Consider the following 20,027-nt stretch of genomic DNA (forward strand, 5'->3'; position numbering starts at 1 on the left):
TTTCTCCCATTTGAAATGCATCCCTAAGGTAGACAAGCCTTAAAGCCCAAGTGGCCTAATTAAAAACAAGATGTATTTAAGAATAAACGGAAGATCAGATTAAAAGAGTTTTCACCACATATCTAGTTTTACACGTGACAAGAATTAAGATAGGTAGGTTCATTGGTTTTTTTGTGGTTAGCTGCAGTGTAGTAACTGCCTTACAGTTCTAGAGTTGGATTTCTCCCCTCTCTGTCCAGCCTATCTGAGATCATCCTCTTTGGTTTCCCCTTTCATAGTTCCATTATCCTTTACAGGTTTCTGTGATGTTCCTCATGCCCCACTTATGCCAAAGTGGTGTTCCCTGGGATCTGTCCCAAAATTAATTCAGGAATATGTTAAATGCTGTAGCTAAACCATTTCAATTCCTGTTTGCCAGTCCCCTTTATATCTTATCACCCTCAAATAATCCTTTGGAGATAGGTCAATTAAAATGGGCACTTTCAGTCCACATATGCAATCCCTCTCCCCATCAGAGGAATATCTGTTGTGAGAAATTATTTTGGGATGCTTATTAACCTTTCTAACTTTTACTCACCCTAACCAAAATTTTTAATGTGGCAAAAAGCTCATTATCTGCTGCCTCTGAGGCTCTGTCTTGAAGATGAAAAAAGGTTCTTTTTTAAACTGAGTTAGTTGATGTGATGTAAAACATCCCTGACCATCTTTTGTACATACAGTTTAACAACTTTAAATTCCGCCAACAGGATTATGAAGATATTAACCTGTGTCTACAGACAGTGTTAAGGATGTTTCCCTTCACGTTAGCTAACTCAAGGTTAAAAAAGCTCCTTTTTATCATGAAGACATACCCTGAGAATTTATTGATACAGGGCTAGTATGGACTTCTCTCTTCACATTAATTCTGATCTATATCAAATACAAATTACTGAGACATTAAAATGAGTCTGTCACAGTGTGCCACTGAAAATGAGCTACTCACTTAAATAAACATAAGTAAGAAACCAGATTTACTTTTTCATTGAGAAAGCTTCAACTACTGGCAGAGATCTTGTATTACAGAATATCCTTGTTTCTGTGACAAAACTGGGGTCGTATTCCTTAAAATAATGCAAATAAAGTTACTTATAGAATAGCAGTGGGAAAGATTTAATGATAAGTTTATGGACTGAGTTCCATGCACAGTACTGTATGATTGTTTTTGCAACCAAGCATAATATACTGTATATTGCTGATAGAGTAAAAATTAAAATGGATAATCCATAACTTTTTAGCATGCTCAAAATAAATTATTTGGAAAGTGTATGTTTATCAGCCCTCTGAGTAGTGAGAAGAAAGTATGTTTTTAGTGTCTTGTATTACCATTAATTAGATTGATTTAAAAACCAAATACATAAAGATATGGAACCTAAATATGGAAAAAACAACCTATACTTGAGCTACAAACTCAGAATTATAAATAGAAATAAACAAGAGGCATTAGATGCCTCTTTATTTAAGAGCCAAATTATTATATATTATGTGGCAACATTATTTTGTTAAGATTTAAAGTAGCTATGACTTAATTCGGCCAAAACAAGCCCTCAAGAGACTAAGGGCTGTACTTCTCCCAAAATCCACAGATGTTAGAAAGGCTGTAAATGCTAAGTTAATGTTCAACTTTTAACAAATATAAAATCAAGCCCCATCCCAAGCCTCCAGACATTCTGAAGTATGCAAAAGTGGAGTTATAATCTAATCTAATCTGTCATCACAAACAACCTTAATTCTGCCCCCATAGCACCATCCTGAGGGAACTAGAACATCATAGACAATCTTAACCATCTGTCACACAAGCTCATCTCAATATTGATCAAAAACATTCATAACTTGAGATTGAAATCCTGGCCCCATGAAGTCAATGGCAACACTTTTATTGACAAGGATAAGTGCAGGGTCCTGCACATAGGACGGAAGAATCCAATGCACCGCTACAGACTAGGGACCGAATGACTAGGCAGCAGTTCTGCGGAAAAGGACCTAGGGGTGACAGTGGACGAGAAGCTGGATATGGGTCAACAGTGTGCCCTTGTTGCCAAGAAGGCCAATGGCATTTTGGGATGTATAAGTAGGGGCATAGCCAGCAGATTGAGGGACGTGATCGTTCCCCTCTATTCGACATTGGTGAGGCCTCATCTGGAGTACTGTGTCCAGTTTTGGGCCCCACACTACAAGAAGGACGTGGATAAATTGGAGAGAGTCCAGCGAAGGGCAACAAAAATGATTAGGGGTCTGGAATACATGACTTATGAGGAGAGGCTGAGGGAACTGGGATTGTTTAGTCTGCAGAAGAGAAGAATGAGGGGGGATTTGATAGCTGCTTTCAACTACCTGAGAGGTGGTTCCAAAGAGGATGGTTCTAAACTATTCTCAGTGGTAGAAGATGACAGGACAAGGAGTAATGGTCTCAAGTTGCAGTGGGGGAGGTTTAGGTTGGATATTAGGAAAAACTTTTTCACTAGGAGGGTGGTGAAACACTGGAATGCGTTACCTAGGGAGGTGGTAGAATCTCCTTCCTTAGAAGTTTTTAAGGTCAGGCTTGACAAAGCCCTGGCTGGGTTGATTTAGTTGGGGATTGGCCCTGCTTTGAGCAGGGGGTTGGACTAGATGACCTCCTGAGGTCCCTTCCAACCCTGATATTCTATGATTCTATGACTTTAGCAGGATTTCACCCTTTCATTTACTGAACCTGTGCATGGAAGTTTGGTATGATTTCATATGATTGGCAACTTGTGCTAAATTGAGATGCAGGACTGGATAGCAATGGATGTCTCAGTTTACGTTGGAGGTGCAGTGGTAGAGTTCTGTGAGTTGTTTGTTAGTGGCTGCATAGAGAATCCTCTTTGCTCATAAAATAGTCATTAAATTTAAGTTTGTTGTGTTTCAACTGCATATTTTAAATGGGGTATATCATAAATCTATAGCAGATTTTTCTCATCTGTCTGAAACAAATGTACCTTCAGACTTCACTTCTCTTGCAGTGTTTTACAAGTTCTAGTCAGTACTTATATGTTAATGTACACATACAGTGTATGTATTATGTACATATGCTGTTTTTAAATTATTTTTTAAAAATCTATTTATTTTCCTCTGTTTGGGAATAAATATTTTTTTACCATGGAAATATCTTTCACATAAAAGATACACATGAAATCACTAATTCTTTACTAAATCAAATCCATATCCATTTTTGAATGAGTCTTTGCTTCAATAGAGAACAAAAGAGCAAGAAGAGGCATTGACAAGAGAGACACTGTTCATTTTCAATGATATGAGGATCAAGTTCCCAGGAAAAACAGATGAAGAGGCAGAATTAATCATAGAAAATGTAAGTATCTATCAATGAGAAAGATGCATCACAGGACACTTATTGTTTTATATTCAGTCCCTATGAACTTGGGAAAATAAAAAGTACATCTAATGATTCATGAGCTCCTATGGCCTTCAGCTCCTGGAATTCATAAATCAAAGGATTCCAAAAGCTCAGATTTCTACATTCTACCTGACCTTAAAAGAACAACACTGAAATCATTCTTAGGACTTTCTAAAATGTGACAAACATTTATAATTAGGAAGATTAAGTAACTTAAGTTTATAATTGTGGAGGTTTGTCCTGTTAAAGTTCAAACTTTTAAGTAAGCAAAAAAGAATGTTACAATTAATTAATAGTTATGTTTCACAGAATGTGACTATGGATTATGACATGTTTATCACTACCCCTGAATAGGCATGCTAACGAACTCAGAAAGGTATGCAATAAGGTGAAGTAGAAGCCTGAGTACCAGTTCCAGGAATACCATTTGCATTCTTGCTGGCTCCTTCAGTTTGCCAGCTTGGCTTTTCCTTTTATCTAACATTCTTCTGAGCCTTAGTGGTTGGCGTGAAACAAAGAAGGATATGAAAGGAGGTGAAAGAATAAGAGATGAATATTGTGCTTGATGCTAAACAGTAAAGGGGAATCTTAAAAGAAAATAATACCGAATATGAAGAGATGCTGGGAGAGACAAAGTGCAGATGGGAAAAACATTGAAAATGCCGAAGAGCAAAGAAATAAACATCAGTTTAAGAAAGAAAAAAGTAAATAGCGACGTTGTGTTATGCTCTTTGTCTGGCAGAGGTGTAACATACGCATGTTAACGTGTCGCAGGTTAAACCAAGTGTATCCTGGCTCAGTCAGGGGTCCACTTGCAGGGGAACTGAGCAGCTTTCATTGTTATTGGTAGGGGCTGCCGAGGCTGTTTTCTTTGTTATGATGAAGATGTATGCAAAGCTCTTCCTGACTCCAGATGCTATCCATGTGGAAATGTCCACTGCCTTCTGGGCCATGCAAATCCTGAATGGCCATTGATACTGGCTTCATATAGTCCACGTCTACACTACCCGCCGGATCAGCGTGTAGTGATCGATCTATTGGGGATCGATTTATCTTGTCTAGTGTAGACGCGATAAATCGATCCCTGATCGCTCTGCCGTCGACTCCGGAACTCCTCCACTGCAAGAGGCGGAAGCGGAGTCGCCAGGGGAGCAGTGGCCATCGATCCCGTGCCGCGAGGATGCGAACTAAGTGATTCTAAGTCGATCTAAACTAGTCTCGTAGCTGAAGTTGCGTATCTTAGATGGATCCCCACCCCCCAGTGTAGACCAGGCCATAGTAATCCAGCCTCTCTGAGAGGGCAAAGATACCCCACAAATGTGCATACCAGAGAGATATTTCTGAAACAATTTTTTTAAAACTTTTTTTTGGTGGGAAATTTCAAAATTTCCAGTTTTCCTGCTGAAAACAAAAACTTTTTCAAAATTTCTGAATTTCAAACAGAATGGAAATTCTGAGTTTGAACCAGCTCTACTGACTATAGCTCTAGGACTTAATTCCTGTGTGTGACCCAGAAGCACAGGCATGAGACAATCCTTGGTCAGTCTATGGGTAGGGTCCTACCAAATTCGCGGCCATGAAAAACGTGTCATGGACCGTGAAATCTGGCCTCTCCCCGTGAAATCTAGTCTTTTGTGTGCTTTTACCCTGTATTATACAGATTTCATGGGGAGACCAATGTTTCTCAAACTGGGGATCCTGACCCAAAAGGGAGTTGCAAGGTTATTTGGGGTGGGTGGGAGGGTTGTGTTATTGCCACCCGTACTTCTGCACTGCCTTCAGAGCTGGGCTGCTAGAGAGCAGCAGCTAATGGCTGGGTGCCCAACTCTGAAGGCAGCGCCCCACCAGCAGCAACGCAGAAGTCAGGGTGGCAATACCACACCATGCCACCCTTACTTCTGTGCTGCTGCCTTCAGAGCTGGGCAGCCAGAGAGTGGTGGCTGCTGACTGAGGGCCCAGCTCTGCAGGCAGCAGAGCAGAAGTCAGGGTGGCAATACCATACCATGCCATCCTGACTTCTGCGCTGCTGCTGGCAGTGGCTCTGCTTTCAGAGCTGGGCTCCTGGTCAACAGTCGCCGCCGCTCTCCAGCTGCCTAGCTCTGAAGGCAGCACTGCCACCAGCAGCAGCCCAGAAGTAAGGGTAGCAGCACCGCAACCCTCCTACAATAACCTTGCGACCCCTCCACGACTTCTTTTTGGGCCAGGACCCCTACAATTACAACACTGTGAAATTTCAGATTTAAATAGGTGAAATCATGAAATTTACTATTTAAAAAATGCTATGACCATAAAATTGACCAAAATGGACCATGAATTTGGTAGTGCCCTATCTACGGGCCATCTGAAAAACCAAATTCCCTGGTATGTGTGGGACCTGGCCTAATTCTTGATCACTGAAGAGGAGTGCAAGGTCTGTTATGCCAATTGCTCCCTTTATAGTCTAATTTGGGAGCTCCCTTTGCTCCTAATTGCTGTTCGTGGTGTGTGTGAGTAAGAATGCAAATATTCAGCTTAATAGGCTCCTCTTTTTTTCCTCCCTGGATAAGCTGTGGAATAGGGCTGTGAGCCTGAGAGACTTTTTGAGCCACACGGTTCCTTTAAAACACCGTCATTGACTGTACAGCATAGCTAGCGAAGCACCTGCCTTTCACTTTAAGTGAATCCCTATAACATGGTTGCCATGAGCCTGGTGTCAAATAGGCTGGGCAGAATCTCTGGCTTTGTTCCTGGGAAATTGATTGACTTGGGTGATGATACTGGGAAAATTTTTCAAAAGCACTTCAGTGATTTCGGAACCTGAGTCCTATTGAAAGTCAATGGGACTTAGGCTCCCAAGTGACTTAGATGCTTTTGAAAATGGGTCTCAGGCTCCTACGTTTTTGAAAATTTTACCTATAATGCCTAAACCAGCTTTGAGCCACACTGGCTTTCAGTTGTTCCCAAGGCCTTTTCCAGCGGTCAGTGATTACCAAGGTAAAGGAGTGCCACGTAACTGCCTCCCTTCCCCTGTGAGCACCCTTATAATGCAGGTTCAGAAGAGGGTGACATAAGGGCTGCAACAGTGGCTCTGCATCACTGAATCCTCTGGTAGCCAAATCCACCAGCTTTGGGTCTGTTCTAGCTGACCACAGAATCTGGCCCTTCTAAGGGAGTTTTGCCTGGATAGGAACTGAGGCATTTGAATGAACTCATAGGTTTCTCCCCCTAGGCTGTTCGTTTTCTAGACTTTGAACTAAAGTAAAATGCTTCTTCAATATTTTTTTCAAAATGTACTCCATCTAGTGGCATGTCCTGATATAACATTAAGCATGACAATATGCTTCCGTATTACAAAGTCCCCTGTAAAGCCACTTGGCAAACTTCTATAGGAAAATAAGAATCTCGGGGTTGGAAGAAGTCAGATCACAAAGTGATGGTGTGTTAGATGACTTTGAGGCAAAATTGTTAATAGATACTGATCTGGAATACAGCCAAAGGAGCAGAATAGCAAGAAATTAAAAAGATATGTTAATAGTTCATTAATATTTAGATGTAACCAAGGAAAAATAAAAATACATTTTGTATGATTATTAGGAAGAGTATTTTAAAGTTACCTCTAATGACCTGTATGAAGCACAAAACTTCATATTTACTCAAACAATGGTTATATAATATTGAACTCTGTGCCCATCCCCGTGCTTTTGCTTGCAGTGCTAGAATGGCATGATCAGGTAGAACAGAGAATTTAATTATTTTTTGCACAAAATGCTGGGATTGTTTTTAAACAATTAAGTATTTTACCAGTGTAATATTTTTGCTAGAAATGTCAGATTCCACTCTTTATAGATGTTTGTTTTTATCTTTTGTTTTTCAACTAATTCAGATTATGGATAATTGGAAATACCATAAGACAAATGTGGCTTCATATTGGCTGATAAAACTGGACTCTGTAAAGCAACGAAAGGTGAGTGATGCACATGTCAACCTTTGAAAATACTATTAAGTAGTAAACATGCATTTAGGAGCCTACATATGGATTGCGGTGCCTAATTTTGGGTACCCATTTTGGAGTATCTTAGTGTAGAATTGTATGCATAGTGCCAGGTGTTGTTTGGAGTATACCTTGGAAGCTCATGTGTGGTTGCAAGTCAACATGTGGGGGAGAGAGAGGTCTTGCAACTGGAGGGTCAATAATGTGAGCTTGTGGAAAAAATGATTGTTAAACAGTAAACAGTGGAGAATTATCACTTCTAGTACAAAGACGCGTGTGCAGCAAACTCCTTCTCCCACCCACCAAAAGAAAAGAAGTAAATATAGCTATCAGGTGTCTGAGTTGTCTGAGTCTGAATTTGTCCCTTTGAGTGTAGTATCTTAGCAGATGGCTTGTTAATGACATGGCAGTGAATTGGAGGTAGAGCTACAAAGATTGTTAACAATGTTGTAATCTTCAATTGAATTTACAAGGTGCATGGTAGTTATTCCTCTTCTTTTGCCAAATAGTTTATTCCCAGGAAAGATTAGTATTGCTTGTCATGCTTTCTCCAGTTCACAGAAGTAGTACATACATGCTGCTATTGTTTATAGTGTGCTAATGGCTTCATTCTTAATCTCCATTTTTAAAAAATGAACGTATTTTAGTCAGTCTCGGCTTTGTAATCCAGTGTCCCTTTTCCTTTAAAATAGCTGAAATTTGATTTGGGAATAGGTGAGATGGTGTCAATATATCACTGGACTGGGAGTCAGGAGATTTGGATTCTCTTTCTGCCCTCGAAAAGAACTTGCTGTCTGACTTTGGGCAAGTCACTTAACCTGCTATGTGCCTCAGTTTCCCAATCTATTTTTTTTAAAAAGAAAACAGTGGAAAGCACTTTGCGTAAAATGCTTAATATATAATATGTATTGTTGTTAGGAAGGGTGAAACATCATTATAAAGGAACAGAAAAAATATGTCGTAACCCCGTTTCAAATTGCCCCTACAAAATCTGCAGTCTCATGTTCAATTGTTTTAATCTCTGTAGTTCTGAATACTGCATTAAACTACCTGCTCTGTGTTTGGAACTGGGTACAGACGAGCTGCTATAAAGAAAACTTGTCCGTTGTGATGTGATGTAATTGACCATTTGACCTCAAGTTCATACGTTAGATGGAAGATTTATGCATACGGTTTTATAAAACTGGCGTAGCTGTATAGAGACAAAGACATGATGAGAACTTGATGATGCAGGTTAGCTGTGAATTTAATTACAGGTCTTTTGGAATTATATAAAGTGGCAGCATAAATCCACACTTCTGCAGAGATTTTTTTAAAAAAGCATAGAGTGAATGTATTGTAGTAGTAGCAGTCATTGATTGAGACTGAATTATTTTATTATCTGACAGCCACTGGTCCCTCTGGTGAGTGCCCTTTGCCAATGATGATCTCTTACATGTTTGTAATGCACTGGGAAGGGTCGTTACCCCAAGATCCAGTGCATAGACCTGTTCCATCCTTCGCAGCAGGGGAGCTCGGCTGCCTCAGCAACACTCTCTTCTCCATCTTTCACCAAACCCGCATAGGCCTCTCTGCTGGTGTGCAGATCTACACAGGTGGAGTGGTGGGTTATAGGAAGAGCAGGAAGATTTGTCTTGACCCACAGGTCTCAAACCTGGGCCTGCCAGATTTATGGGAGCAGCCACGCTCCAACCCTCCACCTTGCAGCCTGCTAGTAATAGCTTACCTGAGACTTACAAAGCCCAGCCCCTGCGTGAGGCTCCACCCATGAGGTCCAGTTTGTGGAGTCCCCGACTGGCTGATTGGTCTGTAAGCCAGCAGCAGGAACACAAAGCTGTCCAAACAACTGGGCTCTACCCTGCTCTGAACTGTGGGGCTTGTGCTTCCTGCACCTGCTTAGGGTTGCTAGTCATCCGGTTTTCGACTGGAACACCTGGTCAAAAAGGGACACTGGTGGCTCCGATCAGCACCGCTGACTGGGCCATTAAGAGTCCGTTTAGCAGCACAGCAGGGATAAGTCTAAGGACACTGTCCGGCTCTATGCGGCTCCCAGGTGTGGCTGGCATGTCCTGCCTCTGGCTCCTAGGTGCAAAGGTGGCCAAGGGGCTCTTGCATGCTGCCCCCACCCCAAGTGACAGCTCCGCAGCTCCCATTGGCTGTGTTTCCTGGACAATGGGAGCTGCGGGGGCAGCGCCTGCAGACGGGGCAGTGCATGGAGGTCCCTGGCCCCTCTCGCTAGGAGCCGGACATGTCAGCCACTTCCGGGAACCGCCTGAAGTAAGTGCTGCCCGAAGCCTGCACCCCCTCCCACACCCCAAACCTGTGTCCCAGTCCTGAGCCCTATCCCGCACTCAAAGTTCCTCCCAGAGACTGCACCCTCTCCCACACTCTGAACCCCTTGACCCCAGCCCGGAGCCCCCTCCTGTATCCCAAACCCACTCATTCCCAGCCCCGTACCGGAGCTCGCACCTCCAGCCAGAGCCCTCACTCCTCCTCGCATCCCAATCCCCAGCCCTGAGCCTCCTTCCGCACTATGAACTCTTCATTTCTGGCCCCACCCCAGAGCCCTCACCCCCTCCCGCACTCCAACCCCCTGCCCCAACCCGGTGAAAGTGAGCAAGGGTGGGGGAGAGTGAGTGACAGAGGGAGGGGGGGGATCGAGTGAGTGGGGGGTAGGGCCTTGGAGAAGGGGTGGGGGTGGGACAGCAAGCGGGGCAAAGGTGTTTGGTTTTCCGCAATCAGAAAGTTGGCAACCCTAACCCTGCTCCTGCTTGATTTTTCTGGCATTCCAACCTGGCTTGACTTGTGGTTCCTGACTTCATTTGTTTCCTGCCCGTGACTCCCTGATATCCTCACCTGCCCTGACTCTGGTTTCTGACTCGTGGTTCTGATCTTCAGTTTGTCTCTTGCTTCTGATCTCCCTCTATCCCAACCCAGCTGACTCTTGACTCCTGTCTCATGAGTGCAGACTCTGGCTCTGACTACTAGGTATGGCTGCGTATGACCTGGCCGTAACAAGATTGCACATTATCCCCCCTTCAGTGGAGTGTACAAGAAAAAGATAATGGAACGCAGACCCCAAACTTTGCAGTCTTCTCTGAAGTGGAGATCCCTTTGGGGGGAAAAGGTCAGGGTCCCCGGGGCAACGGTAGCTAGGAGGAGTCCTTGATAGCACAGATCTTTTGCACCTAGGCTGCTAGGAGTAGGGGGAGGGGAAATCTGCTGGGGGTCAAAGCTGCAGCAGAGATGTGGGTCCCCTGTATGGAACCTTGGGGAGTCTTTCATCTATTCCAACAAGGTTATCCCTTTTAAAAAAAAAAAAAAAAAAAAGGGCGGGGGGGGGGAAGGAATCTCCATGAAGAGAAACACTGGCAGAGGGCACAACCCCCTCTTGTGGGCTGAAGGGGGTACTTAGACCTGATATGGTGTCACCACTCCAATATGTTAACAGGTATCTCAGCTTGGGAATACTATTTCATTGACCACACAGTTTTCAATTGCCCCTGGTGTTTTTTTTTTCTTCTTCTACTGCAAGAGTTTCAGCCATCCTGTTTAATTTTAGCTGTGGCTTTATCACTCCAGCTGGTGTTTCCCCTGTAACCGGTGTTTTAAAAAGCATGCTAGTGGGTCCTGTGCTTTCTTTGACTGACGCTTCTGTGGCACCCAGGGCGTGTACAGTATGTCAGGATAAGACACTAGGTCATTATTAATATAAAATGCAGTACTGAAAATGTGGATTTCTTTCTTCATGTGAAGACACCTTTGATGACTCAGGAGAATAATACTACCTGAAGCATTGATGTGCTCTTGATATTTTGGCAGCAGGGGAAATGATTTGCTCTACGTTTTTGTACCTTTTTAACCTCAACCCCTTCGAGCAATCAGATAGTTATTCTTAGGGAAGTAGTTATACAAATGGCTTCCCTTGGAGATTGACATTGCAGCTAAGGATTTCCAAATGTGACACATGAGCACAAAGCTTTAGTGGAGCTGAGAGCAGAGTGTTTTATATTCTAGCAGGGTGGGGATGGGAGGGAAAAGCAGAAAAAGAATGAGTGTTAGAGAATATTTCTGAAAGTATAAGTATGTAGTTCAAAAGCAGCTCTGCAATTGTATGACGTTTTAAAACAGAAACTTGGACTCTCTGGCACATGCTCTGGGGTTACTAGGAAATTCCAGAATACGGGAAGGAAATATCTGTCAAATATGCTAGGTTTTCAGAATGTCTATCCCCAACAGGTATATCTTCTTAATGATTTTTCCACCCTTGCTCTGGATAAATACAAACACCTGTACATAGCCATAATCTCTAACATCAAACAGTGATGCGTTGCAAGGACCGTTTAGCAACTGTATTACCTCAGCTTGCACAATTTCTGCTGTATCCATGGCTGGCACACTCTGTCTTTGACGGCTCAGTTTATTCACCACCTTGTTCTGGTATATCTAGATGATTTGTTGTGTTAGTGCAAAAGAAAAGAAAGAAAAGGACATTCTCATTCTGCACAGGGAAATTAATTTGGTTGGAGCTAAATGGCTGTGCCCTTGTGCAATGCCTGAAAGTTCTTTAGTTCTTTTTTGGGTGCTGATCCGTAGAAGTATTCTCTGTGGGTCTACATGCACTCCATGTGCCCGAAACCAGAAGACTCTTCAATAGCAATATTCATTGGTGTAGTAAAAAGACAATGCTCATCTTACCATGGCTAAATTCTCTGCTTGGTCACTCCCTTGTCAGGTATCTTAGGGTTTGGATACCATCTTACTTGTTGAGCAGTAGGGGCATCTCCTTTCAGAAAATCACTTTAACAGGCTTTATTCTGTGTGATGCTGTAGGCATTTTGGGGTCTGATGAACTGCAATATGCTTTTTGGGGTGAAATTTGCCTCTGTTCAGCACAAAGCCTATATAAGTGGTGGGCCACCTGTGGCCCTTCAGGGTAATCTGATTGCGAGCTGTGAGACATTTTGCTGACGTTGACCATCCACAGGCACGCCCCCTCCTGCAGCTCCCAGTGGCCGTGGTTTGCCATTCCCAGCCAATGGGAGCTGCAGGAAGTGGCGGGCCGCAGGGACATGCTGACTGCCATTTCCCGCAGCTCCCATTGGCCAGGAACAGTGAACCACGGCTACTGGGAGCTGCGGGGGCCGTGCCTGCGGACGGTCAACGTCAGCAACATGTCTTGCAGTCCGCAATCAGATTACCCTGATGGGCCACATGAGGCCCGCAGGCAGCAGGTTGCCCACCACTGGCCTATATGGTACTTAAATTACGTTCTCAGAAAACATGTTACAGGCAGTATTTAAATAGCCATGATTTAGTCCAGATTCTGTGCTGCAATTCTGCACCAATATATCCACACACAACTCCCATTTAATTCAAGTGTATCGGAGAGCAGAAGTGGTCATGTTCTAATGAGGTACTTCCTACTCCATAGTCTACTGGTGTATGTATGCATGGAAGAAAAACCACATGAGACATTGAGCTAAGATGTATACTAGACAGAGGACCAACTTATACACTGTGCAAAAATGTCCAGTTTTCTTCTTTCTCCCCACAAACAATATATGTCCATTACATTTTTAAAAAGCATTTCCTTTTCAAACGTCTCTTAATGCTGATTTTTCTTCAATGCTATGACATACTATTTCCTGCATAAAAGCCAGTCTTGCTAAAATAGTGTCTTATGGTTTGATTCTGAGTAGGGCTAAGCACCTGCAACACACACTGAAGTCAGTGTAGACTGTGGGAGCTCAGCTCCTCTCAGGATCATTCTTTTATAAAGTAGATGGTATTCTAAACACAGTAACCCATTTTAAAAGTATTCAGTATTGCTTAAGATGGTATTAATAATAAGGCTCCTTATCAGCTCTGTGTGTGTGTGTGTGTCTCCTTTTTTGTTTTTACTTGTTTTAACAATCTTTTTTACTTGCTTATACTGGAAAAGGTGGGGGGAGAGATACTAATGCAATAAATATGAAAACTTGTTTTGTTTTTGCAAAATGGGTGTGATGGAAAATGATGCCATAACAAAGTTAGTAAATGAAACAGCTTGTTGAAATTTAGAAGTGATGATGCTATATGATGATTCTCTGTTACCATTTTTTCTGTGTAATGAAAGGACAGATGTTTGATTTTGAGATTTTGTTATATATGCCTATTTTTTTAATGCTTTGATTTGCTTGAAATATTCTTTTCTAGGTTTTGGACATAGTGAGGACAAGTGTTCGTGCTGTTCTGCAACGTGTCTGGAGGGTTTCTGACGCTGAATGTTTACATTTGTACCGTATTTTTAACCGTGTGTTTAATCGCTTACTCTGGAGCCATGGCCAAGGCCTGTGGAACTGTTTCTGTAATTCAGGGTAGGCCTAATAAATTTATTATTGCAATCCTTTTAATAATTTCACAGCTGGCCTAGTTTAATGTTTACTTTCATTCAAGAAATTATTATAATAAATAGAACTGTTTTAAAAACCATTAATCAAAAACGTACCTTGTAATTACCTATTAACATAGACCAAGCATTTCAATAATAGGCTAGTACAGTTAGGATCTTAGATCCATCTGAAGGTATCTAAAGTAAATGATTGGTTTTTCAGGAATGCTGAGCATCCTGCAGCTCCCATTGATTTCTCTCATTGAGAGACCCTTCTGGCTCAGCACTTTTGAAAATCAGGCCAACTATTTAAGTGACTCTGACGGGGTCTCTGGGGTGCTATCTGGATTGTGGGACCACTGAGCCTCCAAAACCCACCAGCCTGGGGTTTCCCTCACTCTACAAAGCTACTGCACTTACACAGACATCCCCAGGCAGGGACACACCCAACTGAGTTACATGAATGCTTCTCCCACCCACTCATGAAGCTGCAGCCTTGCACCCCAGGACTGTACTCTGTGGCACTGGTCAGAAGCCTGGCCAGTGTAAGCTCCTGACCTAGTTGGCCACTCTGACAAATGGGTAGTGGATGAGCAACAGCGCTTGATAACCTGAGTTGAGATTGCCTGGGCTCTTCAACTAAAACATACTGTTTTAGGTAAAATATAAAACAGATTTATTAATTACAGAAAGATGGATTTTAAGTGATTATAAGTGGTAGGCATAAAGGTCAGATATAGTTACCTTAAGAAATAAAAATAGAAACACATTCTAAATCCTAAACTTTTAATCTAAACAAGCATTGAATCAAATAGCTTTTCTCACCCTGACAGATGGTACAGGAGGTTACAGTTCCTCAGTACATAGACTGGACCATTTTCTAGCCTGTGACCAAACTCCCCAGTTCAAATTCTGTGTCTTGCAGACATGCTTCCAGGTGTTGAGAGGTGGGGGGGAGAGGCCAAGTCATGATGTCACTTCCCCCCTTTTATACTTTCTTCCAGTTTGCTGGAAAGATCCTTGCTGTGAGGAGGGGATCAGGCAGTCCCCATTGGTAAAAGCACTCCATTGCAAACATACCTTCTCTAAGGAATCTCTGGGATAGTGGATTCTGTTGATGAGCCGTTAATGCTGTCTGGCTATTGGTAGCTACTATTTTGTTGTAACTGAAAGGCTGGTTGTGGGTGTTCCCAGCCTCACAACATATTTCAGGAACACAGCTAGCAATGCTTCATAACTTCACATACAATGATAGCACATACAATCCAGTAGGATAGTCATGTTCAACAGATCAAGACTTTTAAAATACCTCCTCACAAGGTATACTTTGTACAAAACATATCAATTATATCACCATGGTGAATGAGGTTCCAGGGTGCCACTTTGAGGTACAGAGAGTCACAGTGACTTAATCTTAACTTTAGTTGGCCTCTGACAAAAATCCTGGCCCTATCTGTCTGATTCCTAGAATAAAGAAAAGAAGAGTCAAGTAAAGAGTCCTGCTGACATTTTATACCCCAAGTATTCAGCTTCTGTTGTGTGGTTTAGAAATACAGCAGAATTTCTGAGTTGGACTGTATTTGCTCTTCATTACATATCTGAAACAATTATGAGAATGTAAGCATGTGAAAGTAGGAAATTGTGACACTGATAGGTAAAGAAATGTTTTTTTGCTTGAAAATTAAGGATGGTTACTGGAAAAGATGCCATGTTTTTAAAATTAAATTAGCCCATTCCCCAGCCCCTGATGCTCATGCAGTTGAAGTCAAAGGACTATTCATGTGAGGAAAGGTCTGCAGGATCAGATCCTATGTATATAACAGAGCAAAATAGGTCAAAGATCTTTTACAGTTTTTTCCCCATAAGGAAGACTATATGTATGAATATGTACCATATCTGGAGAGCATGTAAGTTTCTTCATAAGTATATAGCATGAGGTGACTAATGGGATGTTTTTGAGTAGCTTGCAAAAGAGGATTGAAAAAAGATTTATTGAAAATGAGCTTCAGCAAATATACACATGATGATGATGGGTTTCATATGTACAAAAAGAAATAACTCATTTGTCACTTGTAGGGAATGCTTGCACTACATTTACAAATGTAATAAACCTTACCTGTATTCAACACAATGACAAGAAAAGGGAGGTGGGAAAAAAATAGGATATTAAAAGCAACAGTCTGAGAGTGAGAGATCCTCTGCTGGCATAAATTGGCATAGCTCCATTGATTTCAATTGACTTTAATGGTTTGATGTCAATTTATACCAGCTGAGGATCTGACCCATAATATGATTGCTTCTTCTATAAGTGCTTGCATATGTCCATTACACTGTATGGGTATGATCAAAATCTTAGCATTGTACCTAGTGGTACCTTTTTCCACTTCATTGTTTTTAAAATATTTTATTTCAGAATTTTCAATAATCCCTTAATTTTAGTATTACAGTTAGCATCGCTTTACACAACATATGTGAACCTCTTGCTTTTAATATTGAATTTTTTAATATTTAATATTGTTTTGGAAGCCTCAATTTGTAATTATTCTTATTTTCAGAAATCAAACATTTTTCTACAAAAATGTTTTTTGTTCAAAAGTTGATCAGCTCTCCTGTTCAACTGATTCAGGAATGCCACTCTTGAGCCTGCTGAATAAATCAGTGAAGAGCAGGATCTTTGATATAGCAAAAGCTCCTTTCACGCAGAACAGTGCCTTTGTCAGGGAGCCCAGCTGGCTCAGTAGGGTTGTAAACCATCCAGGAGTCTCCCGAAATTAAAGATTGTCATGTGATAAAATCTCCAGAAATTCTTCCAACCAAAGTTGGTAACCCTATGCCTCAGGAGTCAAGATGAACTCTGACAAAATTCCTGTTCCTTGTTAAAGGAGTTATTGCTTTGTCAAACATCTTTTTTAAAAAAACCTAAGAAACTAATATATACAAACACTGTGGGGTGTTGAGCTTGCCCTACATGCAATATACTTAATACAAAACCTACAAAGCAAGGACATAGAAAGTTATGGCTGTCAGCAGTACATATCCTGTTTCTCCAGCCAGAGACATACTTTACCACTAGCCCAATCACCATACCCCCAAGAGAACATGCTGGAGCCTTAACTCTGCCCTGGAGGGTGTGTGCAATTTTACAGCAGTAAATAGTAGGGACACTGGGGGAGTGAAGTTTGGTGTGTTTGTGGTAGAGGTGGAATTCGGGGAGGATTATGCTGGTTTCCCTCCTAAGGCAGAGTTAAAGTTGTGGTGCATTCTCTGTGGTGTAGGGTGGTTGGGCTAGTGGTAAGGTATGTGTCTCTGGGGGAGGAATAGAGGATATTTATTGTTAGTAGTTTTAACTCGTTATTCCCTTGCTGTTTAGGTTGTGTTATATTAGGTGTAGAATGACTAACAGATGCATAAAAAACACTTGTGTATTAATATATGGTATCTGTATGGCATAATCTAGATGTAGCTAATTAATGATAAATTTGCTTTAATCGCCTGCACAAAATCAAAAGGAGTACTCGAAAAGTGATCGTACCACTTTGATTAAAAATCAAGGTTCAAATAAAGGCTCACACATGATTTAGAATATAGCATACTCCATCATGGCCTTCCCTTGTTGTATTCCTGTATCCCCTTTTCACGGTGGTGTGCCATGCCAAAAGCAAATGAGATATACCCAAAATTACCTCAGATTTTACTTGTCACATTTCCTGTTCATGCACTGTTATAGCATCAGCCCTGAATTCTCACTAAGCCCTAACAGACATCCTATTTTATGACTCTTATTCAAAACCCCTATGTGGAGGATAAAATCCTGGCTCCATTGAAGTTTTTGGGAAAAAAACTACTATTGACATCAGTGAGCCCAAGACTTCATTCTGGATGCTTAGAACCTGGAAGAGGGATACAAGGAACCCTCCCCCCACACCTCTCCCACACATATACTGATTTGTTTTTTTAATAAAACAAACACAAACCCAAGCTTGCCACCCATCTAAGCTATCATAGAGGGCTTTCATTTTTTTTTAATGAGGGAAAGGGGTATGAATTTTGCCTTTGGACACCCACATAGTTCTCTGTATTCATATCTGAATATTGGACCTATAGTAAGTTGTGAATAAACACAAATGCTGAGTGAGCCCTGTGCACAGGACTAATTCCCCCTTGCTGTGGTGAAACGCACCAGGTTAGACTAGCGTGGGTAGCCTTAAAATTCTGTGCACTGAAAAGCTGAAGGGACTAAACCTTTTTTGGAAATAAAAGGTTAATGGAAACAAAAGTACCTTGTGTATGGTTATTTCAGAGGGAAAAATTTACCACACACAAACTGAAAATTTTAATTATACTTCTCTGACTTGATAAAGAGCAGTCTCCCCCCGCCCAGTTAGAGCAATGTGCTAATGTTCAAATTGTCTAGATGGAGAAACTCCCTTCCCATGACTTTTTGAATAGTTCTGATAGAGAAATGAAATGCTTCCATTTATCTATTTTTTGGAAATGTGAAACAGAGCACAGTATTTTAAACATTTATATTCGACTGTCATATGTATCATTTGTTATTCTCTTCATGCTTAATATCATGGACTCCTGAATATGACTGACTAATGAAAGTATTAGCGTGCTATATAATTACTATTCAGATAGTAGCTTGTTAAAAATAAATCCGTATTTTGTGCATCTCATGATGTAGAACACCATTTAAAATTGCATGGCAGTAAATCTTTATGTGCTAAACCTAAACAATGGTCCTATAAATGCTTTAGGGGACATACTGAATGAAAAATGGGTTGTGATCATTTTGAAATATGAAGATTAACTTCTTAATTTGTATTTTATATTCCCACCATCTGTCAGTATATGGGTTAAATAGCATAGGCCTTTCCTGTAAACAGGCAAGGTCACACTTTATTTCTCTTACTCCTCCACTGCTAAATCTGATGTGCAGTAGTAAAGCTTTTAGATTGCCATTTGTAACAGAAAACATGAGGTCATGTCTGTTTCCATGCCAACAGAAGTTCTTGGGAGACCATATTCAGTAAAAGGACAGAGGTGGTGACTCCTGAACAACTCCAGTGTTGTCAACGACTAGTACAACTTTGTAAACACTGCCTGCTAGTGGCTTACAAATATTCAGCAGATTCAAGAGGATCTGTTACTGGAATTAGCCCTGACTGGGATGATACAAGGTATATACTTTCATATTTCTAATTATGAAACATATTGGAATGTATGATCAGATTTTAAATTATATGTGTATACTTTCCTCTAGGCTAGTGGTGTCACCCTGCGGCTCATGAGCTGCTTGTGGCCCAACCAGCACACAGCTACGGCCCATGTGACATCTTCGGGGCCATACAAGTGTATATATATTGTGTGGATGTGGCCCACATAACACAGAGAGAGCTGTATATGCAGCCCACAATGGTAAACAGGTAGAGAACCACTGCTCTAGGCCTAGGAAAAAGCAACAAGAACTAGTTCACTGTCTGCAACATAAAGGATGAGCATTTCCTTCCAGCCCTATTTCCTGTCATTATGATTTCTATAGTGTGGTAGTGAATGCAACAGAAATTATCCTTGCTGGGTTAAGAGGAGACTTACCATACTCCTTTTATTTGAAACTAACTTATTAAAAGTTGTTTGCTTAATGCCCAAATAGCCAGAGTAAGAAAGGCATTCTGTACTTAACTGAATTGAAACTTGCCTTTCTTCCTTTTCCTCAGATTCCTCAGAGTAATTGATTCCTGGTTTGCATTCCTAGGAGTGCCCTAACATGTATTACTCAGCTGGCTTCACAACCACTGTGGGATCCCACAAGAGCATAGTTCCAGGCCATGGTCAGGTAAGTGCCATCTGACTTACTGTGTTGTACAGTTTTGCAAAGTTTACTTCTAAAAACTGCAGACATAAGTTTTTCTTATTGTATTTCCCAAAGTGTATAAACATTGTTAAAACCTTGCAAAACAGCACAATATAGTAAAAAAATTGGCACTTACCTGACTCTCCATGCGCAGGGTCAGTTCTTCAGCAGAGTTATAATATTGTCAGCATGCTGACTCTTACTGAAACATCACTAGGAGTGGAGAGCCAGTGATCTGTGACGCAATGGTCCTGAATTGCAGAATTAAAGGTAAGTTTCAGATTTATGTTCTGAATGCTTCTCTTATCCTAGTAATTTGGATCATTCAGTACATAAACCTACAAATGGGTTGTTCATTTTAAAAGTCATGCAGTTCTGTGCAAGGGCAGCGTTTATTCCTTAAAATAGCAAATAC

The 20,027-nt window shown here is 41.3% G+C and overlaps 1 protein-coding gene across 4 annotated transcripts in view; it reads left to right on the forward strand.

The window, feature by feature from the left end:
• The window catches only part of TTLL7 (tubulin tyrosine ligase like 7), a 106,866-nt gene that overhangs the window by 82,442 nt on the left and 4,397 nt on the right, over positions 1 to 20,027 (forward strand). For all 4 annotated transcript variants that reach the window (XM_074961428.1, XM_074961429.1, XM_074961430.1 and 1 more), the window contains 4 exons: positions 3,254 to 3,367; positions 7,275 to 7,355; positions 13,581 to 13,741; positions 18,765 to 18,938. In XM_074961428.1, the coding sequence (XP_074817529.1) occupies positions 3,254 to 3,367; positions 7,275 to 7,355; positions 13,581 to 13,741; positions 18,765 to 18,938 (530 nt within the window). The remainder of the gene's footprint in view (positions 1 to 3,253; positions 3,368 to 7,274; positions 7,356 to 13,580; positions 13,742 to 18,764; positions 18,939 to 20,027) is intronic.

The sequence above is a fragment of the Natator depressus genome, chromosome 8 (assembly GCF_965152275.1).
Source record: "Natator depressus isolate rNatDep1 chromosome 8, rNatDep2.hap1, whole genome shotgun sequence".
Lineage (NCBI taxonomy): Eukaryota > Metazoa > Chordata > Testudines > Cheloniidae > Natator > Natator depressus.